At 40.0% G+C, this 18,177-nt stretch overlaps 1 protein-coding gene across 6 annotated transcripts; it reads right to left on the bottom strand.

Annotated features, from left to right (window-relative positions):
- ZNF572 (zinc finger protein 572) lies at positions 1-17,079 on the bottom strand. 6 transcript variants are annotated; one of them, XR_007513327.1, is made up of 4 exons: positions 14,654-14,728; positions 7,715-7,885; positions 5,531-5,622; positions 1-3,503 (listed from the first exon to the last, which is right to left on the bottom strand). XR_007513327.1 is itself a non-coding variant. In XM_049854346.1 (3 exons), the coding sequence occupies exons 2-3, from the start codon at positions 14,733-14,735 to the stop codon at positions 12,473-12,475; spliced, it is 1,602 nt and encodes a 533-aa protein (XP_049710303.1). In that variant the 5' UTR covers positions 14,736-14,767; positions 17,046-17,079; the 3' UTR covers positions 10,147-12,472. The 6 variants fall into 6 exon arrangements, 2 of the variants coding, with proteins under 2 accessions (XP_049710303.1, XP_049710302.1); XR_007513326.1 differs by having other exon boundaries at positions 1-3,546; XR_007513328.1 differs by having other exon boundaries at positions 1-175; positions 3,428-5,622.
- Positions 17,080-18,177: the final 1,098 nt, after the last annotated feature.

An 18,177-nucleotide genomic window follows, 5' to 3' on the forward strand; every position in this document is an offset into this window, starting at 1 on the left:
GGAGGTCAGCCGTCTAAAGTCTAAATGTCTCCATTCACTCCGCGAGCATTTATTGAGCGCTTACTTCGTGAGTTCCCGGGACGTAGAGATGAATCAGACACACACTTCGTGTACTGCGCCTGGTGTGTGTAGAGGTCCGTACAAAGAACTGTGGGTGCTTGAGGAATTTGACAGACTGGAAAAAATGTTTGCCAGAAGACAGGAGACAGTGGGCCACGTGTTACTTTCCTTCCCCCAAAATTGTTAGGCTCCTAGCATCTGGCACTGTGCTCAGGTCAAAGATACACTGAAGAGAACAGCTCTTATTTTCTCAAGGAAATGAGAAACAAGTGGGAGGATGGGGGCGGGGGGACGACAAAGAATAAATGTACAGAGGTGTGTCATCAGTGCCCTGAGGGGTGGCCAAGGCACCCTGGAAACGAGGCAGTCCTGCAAGGCCTCTGGGGGAGGCCACATGAATTGTGTCCTAGAGAAACTTTCCGGGCAAGCGTGCCAGAGGCAACGATAATTGTGAGAGGCAGCCCCAGATATAAAATAGGAAACTCCCTGCCCTAGCACCTTCACTACACCGCTGTCATCCCTGGTGGCACGGTGGTTAAGAGCTTGGCTGCTTACCAAAAGGTCAGCAATTCCAAGGCGCTCTTTGGAAGCTCCATGGGGTAGTTCTATTATGCCGTAAAGGGTTGCTGTGAGGCAGAATGGACTCGAGGACAATGAGTTTTTTTGGTTTTCAATACCACAGATATTTATTGATGCTTAAGACAGTGTTTTTGCTCACTGTTTTACCATCGGACTGCCTTCTTTAAACTCCGTGACTCTTATGTACAAATCCTTCCTGCTTTTGAAAGCAAAGCTGAATCGGCATCTCTTCCAACAAGTCTCCCTTGACCCTCACCAAGTCACAAAATAGTTTTTTCATACTTTCTTGATCCTTTCACTTATGCTTAAGTCTTGAGGGAAGCATCTGTGCTCAATAAGAATCACTCACAACACCTAGCTTTGCGTTTAGTTTATCCTCCATAAGAATTTACTAGATGAATGAATGATGAATGACAGAGGTGTAGTAGGAAGACCTAGATTCTGGCTGCCACTACCAGCTCTGTGACCTTGGACAAGTCATAAATCATCTCTAGGAGAGGGGTAATTTCCTCATGAAGTCTTAAGACCCTTTCCAGTTCTGTACCAGATACTCTACAGGATTTAAGAAAGTATGGCATCTGCCTTACCACTTTTCATCCCAAATATTGTTGTTTTAACTGATAAAAAAAAACAAGTTATTTATTAAAACATTTCTTCCACATACATCATTTAACCATCAAAACAATCTTGATTTTAAAAATGAGGAAAATGATAAAGAGGTTAAATGGCTTGACCAAATCACAGCTTGTAAACGATGAAGCCAAAAGTTAAACCCTGATCCCCAAATCTCGTGTTCCCCAGTACTCTTAATTAATTATTAATACTGCTTTAACTTTCCGCCATTATAAAAACAAGACTTTGATTGCTGTCAGCATTAAGGGTATGTGTCAGTTTGGCTGGGGCATGATTCTCAGTGGTTTGGCAGTTACGATACAGTTTGGCAGTCGTGTAATGATATGATCACCTCCGCGATGAGATCTTGGGTTCAAGATCTTGGGTTCGCCAGCCCCTGCTGCTACATGAATCAGGAGAAGCCTCCACCCTGACCCATGGACTTGGCACGTTCTAGACTCTACGACCGCGTGAGCCATTTCTTTAAATTTCTCTTCTATACATATGTACATGCTTTTGGTTCTCTATAGAACCCAGCCTAAGACACTTGCTCTAACATATTCTTCACTGGTATCAACGAATTTGGCTGTTTGAAACACGTACCAAATTAAAAAAGACTTAAGAGATCAGTTCAATTGGGAAATCATTTTCCTGAAGATAATTCTTCAATGAAATCCATATTGGTATCTGTGAGTTCCCATATCGCTAAAATGATAAAAAGACTTGAGCAGCTGACTCTTTGAGATGAGAATGTAAATATTATAGAATAATTTACTTGCTTACCCTGTAGTTGAGATTGTCATAAGATTTTTTCTTATTAAATAATTTTTCAGTTTAATTCTTGTGTTAAATGGTCATTGTTCTCCAATAGATATTTTTTTTAAGAAGACAAAGGTTTATTGTCCATAATATTTCCAGAGCACCATTATAACACTTACCATGATCTTCAGTTATGTTATTTAGTTATTTGCTTATGTATTGTTTTTAACCGTGTTTTTACTGTGGTAGAAAATTTTTCCAATTCAACTATTTTTGTTGAATTCAGTGACATTGATTACATTTGTCATTTTGTGCAGCCATCATCACCATCCTTTTCCAAATTATTTCATCATGATTAACAAAAAACGCATTGCCCCCTAAGCAATGAGTCTCCCTTGCCGGCTTCCTCCAACCTCTGGTAACCAGTAATAAATTTTGGCCTCTATATATTTGCCTATTTCATATAAAACCCGTTTTCGTCTAGTCGCTTCTGACTCAGCGACCCTATAGGACAAAGCAGAACTTCCCCATAGGGTTTCCAAGAAGTGGCTGGTGGATTCAAACTGCCTACCTTTTGGTTACCAGCTGTAGCTCCTAACCATGGCGCCACAAGGGCTCCATTTCGGGTGTAAGTGGGGTTATATAATATTTGTCCTTTTGCATAATGTTTTCACAGCTCATACATGTTACAGTACATATTAAGACTTTGTTCCTCTTGATGGCTGAGTAATAATTCCATTGGAGCCCTAGTGGTGCCGTGGTTAGGAGCTCAGCTGCTAACCAAAATGTCAGAGTTGGAATCCACCAGCCGCTCCTTGGAAACCCTATGCGGCAGTACTACTCTGTCCTATAGGGTTGCTATGAGTGGAATCAACTCAGTGGCAACAGGTTTGGTTTTTGGTTTTTGGAATATTCCATTGTTTGCATGTACCACATTTTATCCATTCATCTACCAATGGACATGTATGTTGTTTCCACCCTTTTGGCTGTTGTGATTATGAGCACTCGTGTACAGGTTTCCGTTTGTGTTCCTGCTTTCAGTTCTTCTGGATATATACCTAGGATTGGGATTGCTGGCTCATATGGTAGTTCTAGTTTAACTTTTTGAGAAATAGCCAAACTGTTTTCCACAGCAGCTGCCCCATTTTGCATTCCCACCAGCAATGGTGAGGGTTCTCATTTCTCCACATCCTCTAAATAGGCAACTTTTTAAGTCTTTTGAAAGCAACTTTCTTCGTGTGTTTTTATCTCTACAGGGCCATTCGTCCAATGTTAGGTCCTCAGATAACCTTTTGGGCAGTTCAAGATCCACTCCTGAATTTGGGGGGAAAGGAGCATTTGTAATGCTTAGCATGGAGCACATTCTGGGTGCCTGCATTTTCTGAACTGAATTAAATGCTGTCTAACCATTTCTTACCTGTTCGAATCTTGCCATGGCTCTGTTTATTCCAATACAAAAGTCTGTTCCTCCGGCCTGGAGCAAAGGCTGTAAACTTTGACACAAAATCAGCAACTTACTGGCAGAAAGTAATATTGCTGTGGAGTAGATCCATGAGACAAGCATTTGCAATTGTGACAAGAGCTAACACTTACATAGTATAGGCAGCATTCTAAGTGCTTTTCAAATATTACCCCATTTCATCATAATAACACTACGAGGTAAGTACTATTATTAGCCCCATTTTATAGGCAAGAAAACCGATGCACAGAGAAGTGGTCATTCAGCTCGTGAGTACCAGACCCAGAGTCCAAACTCGAGAAATCTGACTCACGAATCTTGTTGCTGTGTGCCATCGAGTCAATTCTAACTCATGGCAGACCTTATGGGGCAGAGTAGAACTGCCCATAGGGTTTGCTAGTCTGTAATCTTTACAGGAGCAGATCACCAGGCCTTTTCTTCCATGGAGCCACTGGTGGGTTCAAACCGCTGACCTTTCGGCTAGGAACCAAGGGCTTAGCCATTGCACCACCAGGGCTCCACTGAAACTGCTAACACAATCTAATTACCTTAAAAACAAAGAGCACCCCTGGTCTTTCCATTCCTTGGATTAACCGCCTCAGTTGATTTGGTTGGCCTAGTTTGGCATGCCAAGCCTTGTGCCTTTTTGAGTGCCATTCTCAATGCTGGAAAAAGCCATGTCCCCCTTTCTGAAACTCCTCATTCTTTAAGACCAAGATTAATCATCATGTCTTCCTCTTAAAGTTTCCGTAACTCTGCCTCTTTGTCATAGCAGACATCAATCCGTATTACAACTATCTATTTATATATGTCTCTTGCATGAGATACGACCCCCTAAGGCAAGGACCACGTCTTATTCATAGCTGTATACTCAGCTGTATGTGGTAAGCATTTTTCATTTTATTCCATTTTTGTACCAAACTAAGCAATTCTGTTTTCGTTAATGTTTTAACTTAAAATACACTAAATCAAAACCCCCAGAACTCTCTTGCTCACCATTCACCTCATCTAAAAATGCGGTGGGGGCAGTGGTGGTTGTTAGGTGTTGTCGAGTCATGATTCTGACTCACAGGAACCTTAAAGACAGAGTAGAACTACCCCTTAGAGCTTCCCAGGCTGTAATCTTTACAGGCGCAGATCGTCAGGCCTTTTCCTCTGCAGAGCCACTGCGGGGGTTCAAACCGCCGACTTTCAGGTAGCAGCAACCCCATCATTTCTTCAACTTCCCCTCAGCATTTGTGCAATCTTTTGCAAATTCTAGTTGCAAGTGATGGAGCCAATTATATTAATTTGTAACTGTGTTTTCATTTTTTTTTTTCCTCTTTGAATATTGGTTGTAAAGCCATAATTAGAGCATGCATCAATCCAAGTCAATGTAATAAATGTCTTAAGTGTCAACTTTGTGTCAGGCCCTGTGCTTGGTTCTGGGAATAAAGCAGTGAACAAAGCAGACACAGTACCTGTCATACTGGAGTTTAGAATTTCGTGGAAAAGACAATCAGTAGACACGTAATGACAGATGACATGCATGGCAATGAAAGAGAAAACACATGTTGCTTTGGAGGATAAGAAGATATAAACTAAACCAGGGTCGAGGAAGGTAGCCTACCAGAAGGAAGTTACTTTTTAAGCTGAGGTTTGAAAAATTAGTAAGAGTTACCAAGTATAACCTCTGTCAGTGTCAATGACATTTCCTTTCCCCTTTCATCCTTTCATCCTGTGTGTGTGTGTGTGTGTGTGTGTGTGTGTTTTCCATGAGTAAAACACTAATGTGTGCCGCCATCAATAATATGTTTCTCACTGAAATGTGGATAGTGGTAGGACTGGAAAGACAATGGTTCTATCTTTTTCTGAGCAGTCTAACTTGGCATCTTTTCATAAGTCTCTATTATGCTTTACCTTCAACACCAGTTTTAAAAACTAAAAGATACTCATCCATTTGCTAAACCTGAATTTAACTTAGGTTCCTATATTTGGGCTGTACTTTATTTTCTGCATCAGGTAGCAACTTGGTCCAGAAGCAAATGAAAAGAAAGTAATGCATGTATTTAAACAACTCACCTAGACCTCTCCTCAACTATTCTTCCTTTGGGCTTTGGGCCTTATCTCATTTTCTTGGAACTGCTCTTAAGTGACATCCACTGGAATTGTACCTAGGACAGTACAAGGAAAATCTAAATAGCTCCTAAATTGATTTAACCTAAAGTGAATTTCAGTTGATACAAAGCAAAATTTAAAAAGAAAAAAAAAAAAAAAACCTATCTAAACAAAATGTATTAAAAAAGTTTTCATCATTTTAATACACTGGCCTTGAACTATATGTTTTTCTTTCCCAGAAAAGGCCATTTAACAAATAGAATTCACTGGAGTAATTTGCATTGCTAAACATTTCTGGAAAAACAGGTAATATGTCTTTAAAAGCATTTTATGTTCTTTGACTCAATAATTTCACATGTAGGAATTCATCCTAAGGGGACACAGATGTTCACTTATATTTAGGTAGCAAAAAAAAAAAAAAGCCCAGTTCAAGGCAGTTATTTTCAGTAGCAAACAACTAGAAATGATATAAATGTCCAAAATCAACAAAAAAAACCAAACCCAGTGCCGTGGAGTCGATTCCGACTCATAGCAACCCTATAGGACAGAGTAGAACTGCCCCATAGAGTTTCCAAGGAGCACCTGGCGGATTCAATCTGCTGACCCTTTGGTTAGCAGCCGTAGTAGCACTTAACCACTACACCACCAGGGTTTCCGTTGTCCAACATTAAAAAAAAAAAAAAACTTTAGAACAGTTAAATTGTTATGGCATGTCCATTCAGTATAATATCATGAAGCCCTTAAAAATCTCGTAGTTAAACGAATTCTAAAACAAGTAAAATGACATGATAAAGGTAAGAAAATCAAGACAATAGTACATATAGAGTATATATACACATATATCCAATTTTTAAAAATATTCATGTATCTGCTTAGAAAAGGGGTTGTTGGGGGAAAGAACCCAAGACTTTCATGGTGAATGATCTCTAGAAAGAATGACAATCTGTCATTTTCATTTTGGCTGTTTTATTTTTATGCATTTCCTAATTTATACCTCTTTGTATAGTTTGCAATTAGCATATATTACTTTAATGATAAGAAAATAAGGGAAAAAAATCTTTCACCTGTGTTTGTCAATCTACTCAACTAATACTCTTTTTAATCTGACCATTTATCCATGACTTAGCTCTTTAATTGACACAAAATTAATCATGGTTATTTTCAACCAAGTTTGTACTCCATCCCTCAGCCTATTAAACAAATCCTAGAATGTCTGCTGATTTTACGTAAGTCAGATAATGTTAGATTAGCAACTGGACTGTCCTGGTGTCCACTAGCTACCTCTTTTTGCAAGCAGCGACATGCCCATGATGTCATAATGGCCAGAAATCCGTATCCCATCTACTTCTTTATAACCAAACCCCACCATCTGGATTGTCCTCAGGCTTGACTTGATGCCAGCTTACTTCAGTATAAGGGATTGGAGGAACAAAATGAAATGGTAGAAAAAAAGCCTAAATTTGGGTTAGAATATGGATAGAGAAGGCAGAAGAGAAGGTTAGCTCCAGAGAGCAGTAAAAGAAAACAAAAAAAGAGCCAACAGGGTGAAAGGTACAGTAATTTTTAAATAGAAAAGGCAGTAGTTGTTCAAATATCTGCCATATTACAATAGATACGTTATACTATTAGCTTCCTCAGCAGCTTGCTACACACTTCTGTTCATGAGGGAAACAATAAAAAAATGAATGGCACCACTTTAGTGGGTGCCCAGTGCCCGAACCCACGTCTCTGAGGCTACTTTCAAAGATGATCCAAAGACTGAGTAGAGCCACTTTACAATGATAATAAAAACAGTTAACATTTGTGGAGTGATTGCTGAGTACCAGCAATGCTAAGCACATTATGTATATTGTCTCATTGATTCTCACAACAAACCCATGAGCTAAGTGTTATTAATATCTGTTTTAGAAACCTAGAAATAACCAATCCAGAGCCTATCCTTGGCAGAAGTATGAGAATGAGGGTGGACAGGAAAGGAAATCAGTTATTTCCTTAACACCTACAATATACCAGGTACCTCATTTCATTTGATGCTTAACAAATCTTACAAGGTAAATTCAGAGTACAAAGCTAATAAGTGAAACCTAAATTTCAAACCATGTTTTGAACCTATCCTAGATAGTCTTACTCCAAAGTTCAAGGTCTTACCTCCATAGGATTCTGAACAACCAGGCCATTTTAAGGGTCCTCTGTGGTGGTGCATGGTATTTTCAATCGCATCATATGCATGTGAAAGCTGGACAATGAATAAGGAAGACCGAAGAAGAACCGACGCCTTTGAACTGTGGTGTTGGTGAAGAATATTGAATATACCATGGACTGCCAAAAGAACGAACAAATCTGTCTTAGAAGAAGTACAGCCAAAATGCTCCTTAGAGGCAGGGATGGCGAAACCGCTTCTTACATACTTTGGACATGTTGTCAGGAGGGATCAGTCCCTGGGGAAGGACATCATGCTTGGCAGAGTACAGGGTCAGCAGAAGAGAGGAAGACCCTCAACGAGGTGGACTGACACAGTGGCTGCAGCAATGAGCTCAAACATAACAATGTAAGGATGGCTTAGGACCGGGCAGTGTTTCGTTCTGTTGTGCACAGGGTCGCTATGAGTCAGACCCGACTCGACGGCACCTAACAACAACAACAACATGGTGGTGCAGTGGTTAATGTGCTTGGCCACTAACCAAAAGTTCAGCAATTTGAACTCACCAGTTGCTCCTCAGGAGAAAGATTTGGCAGTCTGCTTCCCTAAACTTACAGCCTTGGAAACCCTGTGTGGCAGTTCTACTCTGTTCTATAGGGTCACTATTAATAGGAATCAACTCAAAGGCAATGGGTTTGGTGGTGTTTTTGGTTAGGGTTAGTGTAAGGATACACCCAACTTTCCAGGGCAGCCAGTTTCACTTCCAAGCCAGACCAGCCTCTGTGGGCTAGACCAAGGAAAAGTTTAGAGAGGACTGAGGAGATGCTGAGACTATACAGCCTAATCCAGTAGACTTCATTTATTCATTCACCTCTTCAACCAAAATCAATGAACATGGCACACGCCAGGGTGGGCTTTGGGGTTACAAAAATGAAATCCATTAGCTGTACTCAAGGAGTTTATAGTCTAAGTAGGAGCATAATCACTGAGATAATGTATACCCTGGAAGGGCATACTCTTGAACATTAGCATAAAACATATAAACATATGACATCTACTCAGTAACCATTGAGCACCACTAAGTACAAAACACTGTCATACTTCACATTTTCATAGAGCCAACCTGATTCACTTTAATCCATATCTATCTCTACCTCTTCAGATTATCAGATTATTAAGTATGAAGATGGAGGGTTCAGCTGAATAAGTATAGTTCCAGAGTTTCCAAAGAGAAAGTAGTCATCTGAAGAGCTCCACGTTTTTCTACCACTGCTCCATCCTTACATTCGCCCCTCTCACTGTTACCCGACCACAGCTAAACAATGTCTGATACATGTTAGGCACCAAGTAAACATTTGTTGAGTGAATGAATGAATGAAACCAGTTATATAAACTCAAATACGAACAAAGATGTAATACCAGTTTTGTCATTTTAGAAACTGAGAGACTGCCCAAGATGAATAAACCAAAAAAACCAAACCCATTGCCGTCGAGTCAATTCCGACTCATTGCGACTCTACACGACAGAGTAGAACTGCCCCACAAGGTTTCCAAGCAGCGCCTGGTAGATCTGAACTGCCGACCTTTTGGTTAGGAGCCTAGCTCTTAACCACTACACCACCAGGATTTCCCAAGATTAATATGTTGGCCTAATATATAAGGCCAGTAACCACAGAATCGTACTCCACTACCTGTCATCATCAGTGAAGAAAATTGTAGAGCACTATGGAGACAGCCCAGTTGGTATACCCAACTGGGATGACTTGGGATGAGCAGAGCAAGCCGTTACCTCAAGTCTGAAAGTGATGCTTGCCTATGTTCTGGTAGGTGGTGCAGCAGGTAGGGAGTAAGTTCCCTGCTCTATATGTAAAGATATGCATTGACATGGATCTCTCCATCCCATTGCAGAAAAAAACATGCGAGCTCCTGCTCTGAGTAGGAAAAAATATGAAAATAGGAGTCTTCCCTTTAATTAAAAAGAATAAATAAATGCTTATTCAGGTGCTCGATCCTTTGTGCTAGCAAGGAAAACAGAAGATACAGAATATTTACTTCTCACGGAGCTAAAAAAAAAAAACCTATTTGCTGATAAATTGAGGCAAAATTGTCAAATATGATTAAATTTAACCATGTTCCATTCTCCATTATAAGTGATAAATCTCTTATGTTTTCCTAATTTTCAATCCAAACAGACTAGGAGTCTTGCCAAATTGTTTTACTAATGGAGCCTGTCTTAACCCATCTACAGTTGGCCCTATCTGGCTCCACACTCCTAATCTGCATTCCTATAGGCATCAAAGTTTGTGAAACATGGTTTTTATATTATTGTGGCAGTCATAAAGCATAGTATATGTTATGGTCATAGGACATAAATTTTACTTGTTAAGCTTTTCAGGTGCAAATGAACTTAAATTGAACTTGCTATATTTTTCTTCTCCTTTCCAGACTTAAACAGAATCCTTTGTTTCATGGACAAAAATAATTTCAGTAAAATGAACTCTCTGTTGTAAACAAGCTGAATCAAATAAAAGTGGTTTGGGTCTGCATAGCTAAATATGTCACTGGATTGCTACTCCTATTTTAGAAATTTGTGGACCACATTTCCCACTTAGCTTCAATTAATAATAATCATCATCAACTACCATTTATTGGAGCCTGCTGTATTTTAAATACTGTGCTAGATGCTTTTTGAACATTTATGTAACCCTTAAGCCACCCTGCAAGTTACGCATTATCTCAGCTTTACAGATGAAGATACTGAGGTTCAGAGTGGCTGAGTAACTTGCCCGAGATCACGTGACCAAAGATTTTGCACCACTCCAACAGCTGCTGCCCTGCAACTGAGTTCCAGCCTCAATAGCAATGCCTCAAATTTAATTATCAAACATTAATCAAACTCTTAGCTGTGTGTGGCAATGAATACTATAAAAACTGGTCCACACATATGGAGTCCCTGGGTGGTATAAACGCTTAACTCATCTGGCTGCAGATAAAGATTGGAGGTTTGAGTCCACCCAGAACAAAGGCCTAGCGATCTACTTCCCAAAAATCAGCCATTGAAAACCCTAGGGAGCACAGTTCTACGCTGATACGCATGGGGTTGCCATGAGTCAGAGTCAACTCACAATAATGGGTTTGGTTTGGTTGTCTATAACATACAAATGTATAATGATGCTTAGGCTGAGGTCACATAAAAGCTATAATGCCTGATGTTTCCCCCATTTTTGAAAGCAGAAAATCATCCCCAAACACTTCTTAAATATCTTTATTTTTTATTTTGTTAGCTTTTGTTGTGTTTTTAATCACATGACAATACAAAAAGACATAATTGCCTTGCCAGTCAGCTGTACCACAATCTTGAAAGAAGATATAATCCCCATGCAATTCGTGACCCACCAGCTATAGCCATTTGCAGGAGCTACAATTGGCCCTATCTGGCTCCACACTCCTAATTTGCATCTGTACCATATTCTTCATAAAATATATTTTGAATCAAAAAATGAGAAGAAATTCTGGGCATCTCAAGATTCTTGCCCTTCCTTCACATCTACCTTTGCAATAGCAAGAAAAATGGGGGAGTGAATAGGAAATAGCAAATACTTTTCAAAGCATCATTCCTATAAAACAGACAAGTAGGGAAGATGGGGTCTGAGTTATCAGATCCATATACTAACAAAGTCCAGAGGCAAAAGAAAACTGCCAAGACTGGAACTCAGGAGTCTTGTCTCCTGGACAGTGGCTGAGAATCAGTGGGTTAATTTTTAGAAAAAGAACTCACTTTTTGATTTACATAACAAGGGAACTCAGAGGAAATAACTATCAACAATTTAAGAGCAGAATTCAAGAATCCTGCCTCCTTATTTGGCTTTGGCCAAGAGATGATGGGCTCCTATCACTGTCGGTTGAACATAAATTAAAACATCCAGTTATTAGAACATCCAGTATCTAGATGTGGTGGCTTCAAAATTCTCTCATTTTTAGTCTATATTGTAGTCTCACTGAAGAGCAGAAACCCCAGAGCACAGTTCCTAGTCTTACAGGAAATATTTACAAATCTGTCAAGAATAATGGTTTTGGGAGAAAGAACTTTCTGTGATGATGTCCAATACAAGAGCTACCAATCCCATGTGACTACTGAGCACTTGGCATGTGGCTAGGGTGACTAAGGAACTAAATTTTAAACTGTGATTTTTAATGAATATAAACTTAAATAGCCACATGCGGCTAGAGGCTATCAAGACAGTGCAGTTTTAGATGCTACAAAAGTTGATTTTAAGTAGATAAAAATGCATTTAAAACAAGTGAGTCTTTTCTTTCTTAGGACTCAACAAAACAGCCAGAAATCACATTATTTTTTCAAAAAGAATCTTTCTCTGGCTAAACTCTGGGGGCCAGTAATGATCTCCCTCCACCCAGTAAGGCAAGGGAAAATAGCATAATTCAGTAGAAACCCTAGCTGCAAGACCTCAGGTGTCCTTTTGTTATTCCCAGGATTACTCTTTACACTTTCCTTTGAAGCTAATCTTATTTTAAATAAAATAAAATAAAAATTTCTTCTTTTTCTCCATTCTTGGTGGTGTCTTCCACTGGAGAGATCCAATGACATGGTTATGTGTGTCTTCCATCCTCTAAACTAGTACATTGACTTCTTTTCCAGACATTTTGGCAAGCACACCAAAGAAACTTTGTAGCATAAAGTTCATAGACTACCTTAGTTGTAATGGTCCAATTAAAAAAAAAAAAAAAGACGACGACGACTCTGGGATTCAAGAGAAAGATGAATTTGGAACTGAAAATGATGGGATGAAGGTCATTTCCCCTGAAGAGTTTTTCCAAGTCCACTCATGCAGAAAATCCTCAACTTCAGGAGACTCAAAAGACTTTTCTGTGTGAATTTTCCGATGTTGATTGAGGTAGGCGCTTCTGCTGAAGCATTTCTCACAGTCGGCACATTTGTAAGGTTTTTCTCCTATGTGGGTCCTCCGGTGCCTGATAAGGTTAAAGCTTTGACTGAAGCATTCACCACAATCAGGACATTTATAAGGTTTTTCCCCCGTGTGTGTCCTTTGGTGAATCACCAGGGTGGAACTCTGACTAAAAGTTTTCCAGCACTCAGAACATCTGTAAGGTTTCTCTCCCGTATGTGTTCTCTGATGTCTAATAAGATGGGAACTAAGGCTAAAACTCTTTCCACACTCACAACATTTATATGGTTTCTCTCCTGGCTGGATTCTGCATTCTCCTATCACATCACAGTCCTGACGCAAAGTTTCTTCACATTCAAAACTTTCATAGAATTGCTCTCTTATGTGTGTTTTCTGGTGTATAATAAGGTTTGAACTTCGACTGAAATTCTTCTCACATTCTGGGCACTTGTAGGGTTTTTCTCCTGTATGTATTCTTTGATGCTTTATTAGGGTAGAATTACAGCCAAAGCTTTTTCCACACTCAAGACACTTGTAGGGCTTCTCACCTGTATGTGTCCGCTGGTGGCGAATCAGGCTGGAACTCTGACTAAAACTCTTCCCACAGTCAGGGCACTTATAAGGTTTTTCTCCGGTGTGAGTCCTCTGATGTTCTATCAGGACATAGCTGTGGCTGAAGCATTTCCCACACACAGGACATTCATATGGTTTTTCACCTGTATGTGATCTGTGATGCTGAATAAGGTGAGAGCTACTACTGAAACACTTCCCACACTCAGGACATTTATAGGGTTTCTCTCCTGTATGAGTTCTCTCATGAATAATGAGATGGGAGGTATTACTGAAGCTTTTTCCACATTCACCACACTGGTAGGGCTTTTCTCCTGTGTGTATTCTCAGATGTTGAATCAGGTGAGAGCTGTTACTGAAACATTTTCCACACTCAGAGCATTTATAAGGTTTTTCTCCTGAGTGGGTCCTCTGGTGAATACGCAAATGAGAACTATTGTTGAAGCTTTTCCAACATTCAGGACATTTGTAGGGTTTGCCTCCAGAGGATGTATTCTTCTGGATGGAGACATTGGCGTGTTCTTCTAGGTCCCATTCCCAATGATTGGATTTTTCCTCCTCTCTTCCTATAGAATTTTCCCACTGACTCTCTGACTTGCCGTTATTCTCATAGTAATGATGACACCAAATCTCATCGCCTTTAGACAATACCAATAGAGTTTCCTTTGTATCCTCATACTTAGAATTTCGTGGGCCATCTCTTTTAGACCACTTTGACGGTTTCTCTTTAAGTTTATTTGTCTTAGGGTTATTGTGTTGAACAGTTTCCAAATGATTCTTACTCTCATCTCCTGAAAGAATAAAGAAATATTCTAAACATATTCCCTAATCTGCCAGAGGAAAGGAAATTCTGAATTGTCATGGAAGACAAATGAACAGCAGAGTAAAACTTCATGAATTATTTTATATAAAAGAGTTTTGTAAGCTAGTTTTACTCTATGTATTCACCAGAAGCAGGTCACTTAAAATAGTTTTATGCTGGAATTTTTGTACTTAGTAGCAACACTAGTGTATTTGTGTTGTCAGCAATTTCCAAGAGGACTGTTAATCTAAAATTAAGTACATTAAACTTTATTCTCAAAAAAAAGGAGATCGGAGTAGAGGAGAAACTGGGTAGCATCCCATCTGAGGTGAAAACTAGACAATACCTTAGTTAAAATCTAAGCAACTATAGAAATAACAATAATTGCCACAATTTATAAAGAACAAGTAGCTTGCATGTGTTATCCCATAATCCTAAAAAAAATCAGACAGATATTATCATTTACTTTTTTTTCTTAAAGGTGAGAAAACTGAGGCTGAAACAGTTCACACAGCTTGTAAGTAATAGAACAAAGAATCAAATTAAAGTTTGTCTCATTCTAATGCCCTGTTCCTTCCACAACACTCCATAGCTTACACCGTATGATACAGAATTTCCCAAGGGTTCAGATCATCTTCTTAATCCCTCACCTGTACAAGAGTTTTTCAAACTCTTTCTCTCCTTGAAGCCATCAGATTCTGAGACCAACCGTTCTTCCTCGTGCTCCATCATAATGATCACAGCCAGGTTAGGGATCAGAAATACTGCAGAAGGAAACAGGTCATGTTTGAAGGTATTTATTAAGCTTTATCCCTCCTCTTTTCTTTCCCACTGTGGCAACAAGACAGTTGTATGCACAGAATGTTCTGTGCCCCACACTGAAAATAAGAAACACGGTCTTAAGCCCTTTTAGAAAATCTTATTTCAAAGGCGAATGTTTAGAATTAACAGTTAATCCAATTTACCTTTTCTAAGGAAATAGCAATAAAAAATTTAAATTTTCACATTAAAGGTCTGAGAATTAAGTTTGAAAAAAAAAAAAAATGAACACAAGCACTTATTGTCCACCACAGCTTAGAAACACTGGTATGTTCTTTTAATTGAAAAAAATAAAAAGTTTTTTTTGAGGATGGCACCAACAATAAAACTTATAAAAACTGTAAGGAATCAATATGCAGGCATAAGAAGCATTTTAGAGTAAATACATGGCAAGAAACTTAGAAAGAAAAGAGAAAGTATTCTGTTTAGTTTCAAAAGAATGACTTGGTCCTTGACATAAGGAAGAAAACTTAGAAGTCAATTTCAAAGAAAAGTTAAGATTTATAAAATTAGTAACAAGAAATTAGGACAAAACAGGAGAGGAGTAATTATAGCCAATAACCCCTAAATAAAAAAGGCAGGTTAAAGATGGGCCTCTTCCTTCCTTGTCTCTCACTAAATCTATAATAATTACAATATCCACTTCATCCTAAACTTTATCTTCTGGAACCAGCCACAACTCTTGACCTATTTTACCCATTACTGAGTCGATTCCAACTCATAGCCATCCTACAGGACAGAGTAGAACTGCCCCATAGGGTTCTCAAGGCTATAAATCTTTATGGAAGCTTTCTCCCATGGAGTGGCCAGGAGGTTCCAACTGCTGACCTTCTGGTTAGCAGTTGAGCACTTAACCACTGCGCCACCAGGGCTCTTTTGACATACTTTAAGAGACCAGAAAATGTGATTTGCCACTGGAGGGCAGCTGTATGTGGACTTGACATTCATTTGAGGAACTCAATAATGGTATCATTGGGGGAAAATAAAAACAGGATAAACGAAGGCACATGTATGAAAAAAACTTGGCATACTTATGACTTTCATCCTATTTCTGCCCATTAGGTGCCAGGTGGTGAACTAAAGAATTTACGCATATTATTTCTCATTTCATTCTCACAATAGCCCTCTCAGTATTTTACAGGTGAGTGAAAAACTTGTTAAGAAAGTTTCCCAAGGTCACACACCAGTAAGAGGCAGAGCAGGATTCAGCCCCAAGCCTGCTGGACTTGATGTCTACACTCTTATATGTATTACAGTAAACTAGAGCAGGAAGTAGATTTGGGCATAACCGAAAACTGCAAATGAGCCTCAGAGTACCTCATTTTGGAATACATTGACTGAATTTTTGGAAAACAGATTTACCAATGTGAGTTTGTGTTCCCAAAGCACACCCAGCAAGCTAGGGCTTTGTTATGGGCAAAGGTGAAGCTAGTCTAATTTACAAATATCCTCATGGTATTTGAGTGAAACACACACACCACTGAACGCAAAAAAAAAAAAAAAAAAGAGAGAGAGAGAACCATGTTCAAATGGAGTAATATGTTTTGCTGTCTGAATTACATTATTCTATCAAAGTATACGCAAAGGAAGCAAGAGTCTGGGTAAAAAGGTCCAACATTTTCTCTGTTAACTTTGGTAATAGACTGGGACCCTTGATAACACTGGTGCAACGAAACGGCTGCAAAATTTAGGTTATAAATGATATTAAAAGGCTGTTCTTAAGATGCCACTCCACAGAGTAAGGCAGTTTTGACCGTCCTACAGCGAGCAGGTGATGGGGTGGGCCAGGCTTTGGATCAGAAGAGCCTGCCAAAGAAAATCCACCGCCTGCAGCTTAGCTTAAAGAACCATTGATAGAGGGACCAGAGGTGAGGTCCCCGGAGACCGGGATCGACTTCTGCAGACAAGAATCTCTGGGAAGCCGGCAGGCGAGGCAGGCGCAGTCTGGCCGAAGATGTGGGGCCTCGGCCCCCTGGCAGCATTGAGGTCCCTCTCGGGGGCTGAGACCGCCGCCGGGGCGGTGCTGTTCCCAGTGCTCAGCCCGCAGCCCTCAGCTCCCGTCCCCCTAAGAAGGAACTCACTGTTCTGGGGGCCACACACAAGGCGCCCTTCACCCCCACCAGGCCCTGCTGTCCCGGAGGAACGAGACCCCCGCTCCTTCTGACCCCACCGACCCAGGGTCCTAAGCTCTCAAAACAGGACAGAAAAAGGAAGTTACCCGACCTTCCCCGACCGGCTTTGCTGGAGCCTCTCTAGGAAACAGTGATGGCAACTCTCGTTGATCTTAACCCTTAGGGGCCCGGAGAAGAAGAAGGATGCCGGTGGATTTTCCTTCCCTGTGTTTTCTGTGATTCTCTGACTTAGCTAGGATCCCAACACCTGTGCTAAGATCGCGTTCTTCACCTGTCGGGTGCTTTCTACTAGGGGTCTAGTGGGAGCTTATCCTTTTCCCTGCCATCAGGGCATCATCACATTTATCATCATCATCATAGGAATCAAAATCAATAGCGTATTTATTAAGCAGCTATTGTCTCTGTTCTCACCGATATATACTTAACCATCTGTGAAACAGTTGGAGAGCTGAGACATTCATCCGCATACAAAACAGTTAATTTACAAACAATGGCACTAAAAATACTTGGAGAAGCAATTAATCTCTCTGCTTTTACTACAGAGAAAATAGAAGCCAAGCCCTTTACCTCCACGAAATCAAACCTATAATTCTACTGAAATCTGTACCCCTGTTACATTTAAAACAATTCCTTCATCTGTGTGTACTCTTTCTTCCCACCTTCTCGAAAAAGTTTCAATTAACCTTTTTCTCAACTCCAGCCCCACTCCAAAATACTCCCTAATTTTTTTTTGAACACCATGTTTCCATTTCATCCCTTCCCACTCAGCTGTTAGCCCATTTGTCCTGCAACAAACCCCCAGTGACCTCCATGCTGTTTGTGCAGTTGGTATTCTTCAGCTCTTAGGTCCGTTTTCAGAAGTCTTGATACTGCTGAGTACTCTTCCTCTTGAAACAGCCTTTTGAGATGAAAGCATGCTCTCCTGCTTTCCCCTAAAACCTCTAGTCAGTCCTTTTAGTCTCCTTTACAAGCCTAGTCTTCCCAAATGTTGAGGTTCCTTAAATCGAGTTCTAGACCCTCTCTTCTGATAAACCAATGTTCTCTGTCTAGGCGATCTCATCCACTCCCATGTTTTCAAATACCACCCAGACAGATGACAAACATATTTGTATCTCCAGTCCACGTCACACCTCTAAGCTTTTGACTCTTATAACCAATGGTCTTAATATCTCATATTGGAAGTCTCAGTAAAACCTCAAACCCAACATACCAAAAATCAAAAC

This window comes from Elephas maximus, chromosome 15 (genome assembly GCF_024166365.1).
Source record: "Elephas maximus indicus isolate mEleMax1 chromosome 15, mEleMax1 primary haplotype, whole genome shotgun sequence".
Lineage (NCBI taxonomy): Eukaryota > Metazoa > Chordata > Mammalia > Proboscidea > Elephantidae > Elephas > Elephas maximus.